The sequence below is a fragment of the Tripterygium wilfordii genome, chromosome 4 (genome assembly GCF_013401445.1).
Source record: "Tripterygium wilfordii isolate XIE 37 chromosome 4, ASM1340144v1, whole genome shotgun sequence".
In the NCBI taxonomy this organism is placed as follows: domain Eukaryota; kingdom Viridiplantae; phylum Streptophyta; class Magnoliopsida; order Celastrales; family Celastraceae; genus Tripterygium; species Tripterygium wilfordii.
The window spans coordinates 4,237,999-4,248,691 of NC_052235.1; the positions used below are offsets into that span (position 1 = coordinate 4,237,999).

General features: G+C 36.9%; 1 protein-coding gene across 1 annotated transcript; it reads right to left on the bottom strand.

Annotated features, from left to right (window-relative positions):
- Positions 1–142: 142 nt before the first annotated feature.
- On the bottom strand, positions 143–8,666 carry LOC119996069. The gene is made up of 5 exons (XM_038842574.1): positions 8,256–8,666; positions 5,583–5,678; positions 5,463–5,511; positions 4,673–4,801; positions 143–1,291 (listed from the first exon to the last, which is right to left on the bottom strand). Exons 1-4 carry the CDS (start codon positions 8,562–8,564, stop codon positions 4,713–4,715), a joined length of 543 nt encoding a protein of 180 aa, XP_038698502.1. The 5' UTR covers positions 8,565–8,666; the 3' UTR covers positions 143–1,291; positions 4,673–4,712.
- Positions 8,667–10,693: the final 2,027 nt, after the last annotated feature.

Consider the following 10,693-nt stretch of genomic DNA (forward strand, 5'->3'; position numbering starts at 1 on the left):
TCGAAAAATTGCGGTTTCGCAGCTGTTCAAGATAAGACTTGAAGAAGATAAAAAGTGAGGTCATTGGAAATTGAGAACCTCTCTTATTGAGAGGTCACCTTTTGCCCAAAACCCACGAAAGGGGTGATTCATAACCCACTAAAGCTAGACAATTGGCACGCCGGCGCACATTGGGCGATAGGCAACCAAACTGGCTATTGGCCGGCAGACGTTGGGCGAAAGTGGCCCAAGGCTCATTTAAATTGGGTTATACACCGGCTGTTAATTGGGCTTTCTTCTAGATGTATGTTGGCGACTTGGCTTACGCCCAGAAAGTTGGGCTTTATTGATGGGCCCTAGATTTGTTTGGGCCTCTGTTTGGCCACATATCCACTAATTTGCGCCCAGCAAAAAATTGGGCTTTACTATTGGGCTTAAGATTGGGCCTTCGATCTGTTTGGGCTTGAGTAATTGGGCTCTAATATTGGGCCTATGTTTTTGGGCCCTATTTTAGGCACAAAAAATTGGGCTTTACAATTGGGCCTTCGATCTGTTTGGGCTTGAGTAATTGGGCTCTAATATTGGGCCTATGTTTTTGGGCCCTATTTTAGGCCCAGAAAAGTCTGGGTTTATTATTGGGCCTTGATCTATTTGGGCCCTTGTATGGGCCACTATATCCATTAATTTGGGCCTATGATTTTTTGGTCTTGCTAAATATTGGGCTTTTTAGTGAGGCCCAATATAAAAATTGGGCTCAATTGTTGGGATTATGATTTCTTTGTTCGGTTACTTACCCTAGTAAATTTGAGCCCAAGACCCATTTGAATAGGCCTTTACTCTCGCTGTATATTGAGGCCTATGGTACTAGAACTTCATAGTTATTAGTTAAAACTCAGAAGGCCTTGAAGCCCAATAGATTTTGTTTGGTACTTTAGCCTATTCCTGTTTATTTTAGTCTACAGAAGATGCACCCAACTACGACCGACTACTACTTTTCGGCTTGGCCTAAGGTCCTTTCAATGTAAGAAATAAATGTCTATGTACTCGTTTTATAATCCGTCCATCCATTGGAGCATTTCTAATTATGATGATGGGGTTCTGATTTTCCTACAATTATCTTTTTTTTTCTTAGGCAGATGGGGTGGGGGAACTTAGCCTTTGAGGCTAAGACCTGATCATTTTTGTACAAAATAAGGCAACATGAAAGAAAAGCGCACATTCGTTCAGGACAACCAAGCACGCCGTAATACATGTAAAGTAGTGACAGCATGCAAATTACTATTTGTGGAATATACTATACATGACTGGCTTCCTACAAAAAAAAAATAGAAAACGTCAGCCAATTATCCAGAGCATCATACTACAGAAAAAGTAAATGAAATTTTCTTAATAAACAAACCCAAGAGCCCTTAAGTTCAATGTTATGGAAATTTAGATCAGAAGACATTGCAACAACAGACTAGCCTCAAATCATGATAGGAATCACATTTACAAATTAATAATGGCAAAAAATGAACGGTTCAACTAGTTGTGAGAACTTCATATAATTTAAATATTTCACTCACTGAATTTCCATTTGTCTTTTCCCAAAATAATTTCTTTTTTATCATCTTCCCTATGGGTTGCTGTATAGCCATTACTCATCACTTCCGCTAATCATCATCCAGAATGTCATCGCTTTAGAAAAAACAAATGAACTTTTTTATAACCAAACCCAAAATCCCTTTAGTTCAAGGTCATAACAAATACAAATTGTTCACCTACGGGAATTTAAAGCTGCAAAAGAAGATATTGTGCATAATGTATTTAAGTACTAAATAACTAAAGGATGCAAACAGTCATGCTAAAACTCACCAGTGAAAACAACCTTCAGAAGACACAAGCCTAAGTATTTTTACATCGTTATGCTCCATCAAGCCCTAAAGCTTGTCTGTACCATTCCATTAGATTATGTCTCTACATGTAGGTACATAAGTACACGAATGCATGTCTATTGTTGATCCGATACTGAGGGTAGGGTTCTGGAAAATGGGTTGGCTTAGGAGGGAGCTAGGTAGAGTCAGTAAACTAGCCCTAAGAACTTCTCAAGTCACTTAGAGGCTAGAGCCATATGCTAGCAAATTATTCACTTCTCAACTAATTAACAAGGATGCCTTTGACAGAGGTGGGTCTTGATGATATTTGGGTTAGAAATATCATGCAATGTGTCACTACATCTCGGATGGCAGTTATTTGGAATGGGCACAGATTGGACTGGTTTAATCCTAGTCGAAGGTATTCGTCAAGGGGATGCTATTTCTCCTTATTTATTTGTTCTCTGTATTGAGCGGCTGGGTCATATTATTAACAGAGCGGTTTCTCAAGGGGCTTGGGTACCTATTAAACTTTCCAGACATGGCCCAAATCTCTCTCATTTATTTTTTGCGGATGACTTGGTGTTATTTGCCGAGGCTTCTATTGATCAAATGAATGTAGTCCAGGACTGTCTTAGAACTTTCTGTGCTGGTTCTGGGCAGAAGATTAGTCTTAAAAAATCGCAGATTTTTGTTTCGAGGAATGTGGACCCTGGTGTTGCTCAGGAACTTGCCCAGATGTCAGGATTTACTCTCACGACTCATTTAGGGAGGTACTTGGGTACTCCTTCTATTCATGGCCCGAGTAACAATGGGGGACTATAATTATATTCTGGATCGTATTTCCTCTCGATTGCAAGGTTGGAAAATGAAATATCTTTCTTTTGCGGGGGCGAGCAGTGCTTGCTCAATCAGTCCTTACATCTATCCCATCGTATGTGATGCAAACGACCTTATTACCGAAGGGGGTGTGTATGAATATTGAAAGATTAGTGCGGAGGTTCCTGTGGGGAGGTAATGAGGAGCTGAGAAAGGTGAGTATTGTTAATTGGGAGAAGGTGACGAGACCGAAAGATGCAGGGGGCCTAGGGATTAAAAGAATGTGTCAAATGAACCATTCTTATCTTGCTAAGATAGGATGGCGCCTTATTAATGAAAAGGATAGTCTTTGGGCCAAAGTGGTAAGTAACAAATACATTCATTCAGATGCTAGTCTGGACAAGTTACAGAGTAAAAATGGGGCTTCTAATCTTTGGCGTGGAGTGATTATAGCTGTCCCTATTTTGACTAAGGGTATAAGGGCTATGGTGCGCAATGGGAAGGACACTCTTTTTTGGTTGGATGTTTGGATTGGAGATAGTCCTCTGTTTGATATATCTTTAAAGAATGTTAATATGGTGGATATGTACAGGCCGATTAGTCATTATTGGAGGAGAGGGGTTGGTTGGAACTGGCATACTCTTAAGGATTTCCTTCCTAGTCATATTGAACAAAAGTTGGCGGCTTTCATGCTATCAGAAGATGATGATGTTGTGGATAGTTTTATGTTGGGGCAAGTCTTGTAGTGGCGAATTTTCAATCAAGACTGCATATGACATTGCTACAGGTTATGAGGGGGTCAATACAAATAAGATATGGAGGTCTATTTGGAAAATTGAGGCTCCTCAACGGGTCAAGGCCTTTATTTGGATGATTAAACATCAACGATTGCTATGTAATTCAGAAAGGGTCCGAAGAGGATTTACTGATGTTCCTTTTTGCAAAAATTGTCCTGGTGAGATTGAAGATGTGGATCACTTATTTAGGAGGTGTCCTATGGCAGTGCATATTTGGAACTTATTAATGCCTCCTGTTGAAATCCGTTGTCAAAACTTAATGGGTTTTCAAGATTGGCTTTCTTATAATTTGTGTAAGAATTCAGTTACTGACCTTGGGCTAGCTGGGACACTATGTTTGTCGTGGCTATTTGGAGCATATGGAGGTGGCGAAATGACATGGTTTTTTAATGATAAGGACTACTTGGTGGATTCTAAGCTCATGTGGATCAAGAGGTATTTGGCTGAAATCAAGCAAGCCTTTAGCCTTCATGCATCTGTTCTTGTACATAAAGGCATGTATGGTTTGCAAATGATTGGGTGGTCTCCTCCTCCTCAAGGATGGGTGACCCTCAATACTGATGGGTGTAGTAAAGGTGAGCATGGTGCAGCTGGTGCTGGAGGTTTGCTAAGAGACTATCGCGGTGTATGGTTAAAAGGTTTTTTTTGCTAATATTGGCAGTTGTGGATCGATAGAGGCCGAACTCTGGGCAGCGATTCATGGGCTTCGTCTAGCTTGGGAAGAGGGTTTTCGCCAAGTTATTTTGGAGACAGATTCCTATATGGTTGCGGATTGGCTAAATAAGCAGAGTGTTCCAAAGCTCTCTCTTTCCAATTTGATTAGTGTGTGCCGGAAGCTTGTTCATCAAGCTTGGGAGGTGAAAGCAATTCACGTGTATAGAGAAAGGAACCGGGTTGCTGATTTTCCTTGCATCTGAGTCTCTCAACCATGGCAATGGGCTAACGATTCTTCAGCATCCTATTGTTGGCACTCAGGGTCTGCTTTGGGAGGATTTTATTGGAGTTGCTTGGCCTAGGCGGGTATTGCAAGTAGAGGTTTAATCCTTTGGTTTGTTTGTGGGTATTTCCCCCTCCCTAGTATCAAAAATACTCTTTTTTGCAGTAAAATCTGTTAGTTTTGCTGAGCTAGATGATATAAATCAATAACTTTTTAACAACTGATATCACAAATTCAACATAATTTGAGAGTTGCAGAAGAGAGCATCAAGCAGAGAAAGCACTTACTAGGGAATTTTTCTTTGTTAGTAGCTCGATCGAGATATCTCTAAGTTGCAGAAGTTCCAAAACGCTTCCTGAGACCATCAATTTCCCTCTCAAAAGATTTTGAAAGCTCAGTGATGGATGTTTTGCACACTGAAAAAATTGAATTAAGAATAAACAATGTTACAAACAAAAGTCGAAGCTTATATCCGCATAATACTTGAACTATTTGTGCCAGACAAGGTCAAAATTAAAGAAAAAAATGCATGATTTGAATCATTAAAACCGGAATGAATCATAAAAGCACCCAAGAATGGGCCAATATGCACAGCCAATCTTGCACAGGAAGCAATTGACTATAGACATGCACAAATGATTTGATATAAAATTCTACATCGAATAAAGAAGATGCCTCTGTCAACCCCTTCGAATGCAGCAGTTTAGATTCAGTTATCTTACAGGTATAGCCAACTTCTGACATAGGACATCATGTGTAATTCATCAACAGGACTCGCAATTATGCTTTACAAAGTTCATCACACCACGAAAGTCAAAGTTCCAACCCGCACGAAAGGCGTAACGATTTGGGTACTGCCTCAGAGAGATGCTCGATGAAATAGACAAGGATCATTTTATTCTATTGTGATTTTCTTTTTTTAGAGTTTTTTTTTTTTTTTTTTGGTTCCTATTCTTCTTTCTTTTCTGAGAAAAAATGGACTTAAAAAAGTAATTTAAAGTTCAGGCCCTTTAAATTCGAGTCATTAATCATTATAATATCAAAGATCTGAGAAAAAGAAAAAGAATACAAGTGTACCACGAGATGCAGCGATCTGTGCCTCTGACATGAACTCTGCATATGAAACCTGGAACAAACATAAACGATATCAGAAGCAGCATCTAGATAGATATGATATTTCTATGGTGTTTGATATACCTTTATTGCTTCCTGAGTTTCACTGATCCGCTCATTGATCTTCTTATATTCTTTCTCGGTTTCATCCATCACTTGCTGGGATGCTTTTATCTGTATCTGTAATATTTGACAATGAATGAAGTTTCTTAGTATACAATTAGAGGAAGTAAGGCAACACAATCGCAGATAAAGGACAACTCTTTTGATTTGCAATAAACTGACTAATTAGCTACTTTCAAAATCACTCCGCCCTTTTATCATTCCTTTTTTGAGAATGCAAAAAGGTTGACATTAAGAGAGGCACCATGGGGTGCTGCCCAATTGCCCATATAATAACAGAGGAAAAAAACCAAGTCACATAGATGTACAGGAAAGAAACTGAAAACCAATCAAAATATCCCTTGTTAGATCTTTTTGTTGAAAACAACATTACTTCCCCGCTGTGTGCGTTTTCATCTATATAAGGTATAATTCTTAACTCTATTGCGATGAACTATATAAGAAATCAATATGTTGCATTCTACAAACTAACTTGCACCCTATGCTCAGCCTAACAATTGCACAAGCTTGGAATCATGGGATGCATGACGCACATTGGTGTGCCCAAGTGAAGAGATATTCCCATCTTGCATGATGCTTAATTCGGAAGCATTAGCAAAAGTATCATTCTGAGAGATCTTGCATATGCAGCACACAACAGGCATTTTGGGAACCATCCCATCTATGAACATGCGGCCCATAGGCTGCCATGAGAATGATTAACACCCACATATGCCAATTGCAACCAATACATAAGTATACTTATTCCATTAGTATTGTCATGGATTAATATGATAGTTGGAACCATATAACTATCAATTACCCTAAAAATCTTTTTACGCGTATATTTTGCATTCAAGTAAGGCTCATGAAAATTTTCTTCTAGCTATTCTTTATATATACCTTTTTTTTAATAAAATCAATTGAAATTAGGTGGCTAGCCCCCATCAAGATACAATTCTGGATATGCCAGTGGCTCAAAGGTGGCAGGGGAGAAACAATTGAATGCATAAAGTTTCAGGAGCCAAAAGTGAAAGTGTTTCTACTGGATGGAGTACTCAACTTACCAAAAAATAAAACAAGTTCATGAAGCAAAGGACCAATAGACTGAATTAAAAATGTGGTACTTTAGGGACTCTAACAGCAGAGCTTAAAGGGATTAACTAGTCAAAGCTCTTTTATCTTTCCAGCACTTCAACAAACTTTCAAGTTCTAGAAGGGATCATGCCAGCATCTTGGCTTGATGGCCATCATAACTAGTTTTTTAAGACACCAGATATCTTGTGCCAGTGAAAGTACTAAGCTGAAGGAGTTATCTGAAAGAAGTATATTAGAATGAAAAGGATTAAAGTAATCTTTGTTATGGTGGTGGCAGAGAGCTAAAGATAGGCAAATCAAATAAAAAATCAATCAATATAATACAAGAGGGCCGTATGTAATTTAGAAGATCAAAACAAAAGGCCAATGATAATCGTGACATATTAGTCAGCAGATTCATAAATCATTTATAATGATAAAGCAGAAAACAAACTCCCAAAGACTGTCTAATCATGCAAATTAAAAAACTATCTATACTTTAATGATTTATATTCAATTAAGTTTTCATAACAATAACTATGCAATTAAAAAAAAAGGAAAACTCCTCCATGAAATGATCCAACAAAAACACATCAACTGTCTAAAGCTCTTAAAACAATTATGTGCTACGGATTAGTTTTAGCTATTAAACAAGTATCCTAATAACATATTCGCCTTGTACTATTTATTCAGAATCAAAGTTGTCAACAAGGTAAACATAAAGCTTGGAAAGAATCAATTTAGAAATAGAACCTACATGACATGGTTCACCATGAAGGATTTGACTAGGAAATTAGCAACCGAAGAACAATCAGTGCATACTGAGTTATTCATCATCTTAGTAATCAATGTAGTTTCAATAGATGTTAACACTTAACTATTGAAATGTACCAGAGATTCAATTGAAAACAATAAATTCGCATGGTAACCATAGATTTGTCTCAATTATGATTGCAATAGATTCAAGTCCCGATAGTTTAGCTTTCATTTGATATAAAAATAAATAAAAGAGAGAGAAAATATTAGTTCAAGCGATTGATAAGATAATACATTACATTATCAAAGCGAACTATCCACAAAGAAAAATACTCATGTATGAAATAACATAATTAATAACGATTGAATATCACCTAATATTTTAGTGCTGAAACACTAATCTCTTATAATAATCCGGTTGACAAGAAACCCTAACGAACGTAATCGAGGCATATAGCGCTTTAGAATAGTTGGAATTCAACTATTTTTTAACCTTAATCGTCTACTAGACTTTGAATCCTCAAAGATTACCCGCAAACATCAATTTTCACATTGCTTTCTCTGTTTTCACAGCAACCAAACAAAGTAACGTCGACTTGTAACAAAACACATCACTCAGAGACACACACACAACCTAATAGACGACTTAGGTTTTCACAGCAACCTAGTCATCGATCAAAACCTAATAATCCTTTCCTCTATTTTGACAGCGATCAAAGGGATATATAGTTCTGTAACAAAACACATCTTGCAAAGACAGGCAATATCTAGAATCAACTCTCAGTCGTAGATGCTCGATCTGTAATTACAGGAGAAAAGTACCTTCAGGCGTTTGTGGAGGCGAGAGTCGGAGGCTTCCACGTCCTTGAGAATCTCTGTGTGCGACCGATCGATAAGATTTCTCCTCAGATCGTCAAGGCGCGAAGACAGAAGATCCTTGAGATCGGAGACAGAGGTTAGGGTTTTGCGAGAAGGAGACATTGTAGACGGATCGGAGGTGCGTTTCTTGTTGCTACTGATGCCGTTCATAAACAATGAGCGATTGTCAAGTACGCCAGCTGTCGGAGACTCCTTCGGAGAAAAAGGAGACGCCATCGGCTCTGTCGATTTGCGAGACCCTCTCGTCTTCATTCCTCTCTCTTTGGGATTTCTTGCGGTAGAAGATGGGAATGAAATGCAAAGCCCCTAGTCACGTATTTTGGTACTTTTAGCGCCTATTTCAAGTTGAAGAGCGGGAATAATACCACTTCTTGTTGCTGTTTGAAGATTTTTTTCAAGAATTAATATATAGCATCATAATTGCCTATATAGTTCCAAGTTGAGTCATTTCAGTGAGCACAAAAGTTGTGTAAATTTTAGATGAGCACTATTTACACCCCATATTTAATTAAGTACATTATATTATAAATAAACCCCAGTCAAAAGCATAATATTTATAAGTATATCTCAATTTTAGTTTTTTTTTTTAATTTTACCATCTGCACCCTCAGCCGTTGGATCTCACCAACGGCTGAAATTAAAGGAAAAAATTAAAAATTAAAAAAAAAACTAAAAACCTATTAGCTCTCTACTTTTCTCACTCTATAAACCTAAACAGAGTGATTATTAACTATTAACTTATAAGTATAATTATAACTATTAACTTATAAGTATAATTATTAATTTATTATTTAATTAAGTATAATTATTAACTTAAAGTATAATTATTAATTTATAAGTATAATTATAATTATTAATTTATAAAATTCTATTATTAACTTGTGTCAAATATAATATAAGTATAAATATATTGTATTTAATATAAAACTAAGATCCAAACAAAAAAATTAAAAAATATAAATATGCGGCCTTTAAGCATGAGACCCATGCCTTTTTGGCATGGGTCCCACACCTACACTTAAACCGTCCAAGGAAAAGCTCCAAAATGGACTTTTTTCTCGGAGGGTGGTACCGCTCCATTTTGTGAGCGGTACAGCCCTCAAAAATCTGGTGTTTGGTGAGGCGGGACCGCTAGCGATACAGCTATGTGTACCGTCTCACCAAACACACATGAAGAATAGGGATCTTTAAAAAATTATTTATAATTAAAGGATTTTAAAAGTTTAATTATTCAAGTGACTTTATCGTTAAGAAGTAAATATTAGTTTTAAACCACTTACAAACTTATGTGATGAAGATATGTACATTTTAAAAAATTAATATGCATTTTAATACAAACAATGTAAATTTTCAAACAAATATGTACATCTAGTTATAGAATTTAAATGTACAATGTTTTTTGAATTATGTACATATTATTTTTGCCTTATGTGCAACAATTTTTAAGGTACTTTATTCTAACGGTTTCCTTAAAAAGAAAGGTCAAAGTTAAATGTCTTTAAGAATAAATAGCATTTCTAGAGTGTATCTTAACCATAAATATTTTTTTTAAGAGTTCCTAGGCCGTAATCTTCGTTGCAAAAATGTAAAGAATCTTGAAGCCCGGCCCACATAACAAAGAACATGCACTTAGAAGGCCCAATATCTGGCCCATAATGCTTATGCTCTGCAGAACCAAAGGTGAGCGAGAGGAAAGACGAAGTCTCATTCTCACCCACACCGCACACTTTCAAAACCAGGAAAAAAGGAAGCGAAGCTGTCTGAGAACTAGGAGCAATCTTTGACGATAACGACAAAGAGGTGATTATCGGTTTTCTTCGATTCTATTTACTTTTTTGTTCGTATTATCTATAGATTTGAAGATTGAAGCTGAGTTTTGTTTGTATGAAAGCTTGTAAAGATAAGTTATTATATTGGTGGAACTAGTTCTTTTGGTTCCATTGGCTTCCGCTAATTATTAAGTCTTTGCGTTTATGATTTTTTTTCCTAGGATCCTGTTATTCTCTTTCCACTTTCTAGGGAAAAGAGTGAAGCTTTTGTTTTAATCATGTTGTGTTAGTAAAGGAGAAGATTTTTCACTCGGTTAGTCTAGTGTATACTTTGGCTAGTTATTAAAGTATTAGTTTTTGTTATAAGTGGTTACCCTTTTTTTTGTTACTTCTTTTGGATGTGGTGGCTGGAGAAGGATTTACTGATCAAAAGGCTGTTTGTTGGCATAGACCTAGAAAACGAAGGGTGAAAAGTACTTGGATTGGAGTAATAAAAAGTAATTTGGATATCAAAGGATGGATTGAGTAAGATTTCTTGAGGGTGAACAGAGAGTGCTTGAACACTTCATTCTTGGTTTGTCATTGTAGCATAAGCTAGTTATTTGCTAACCC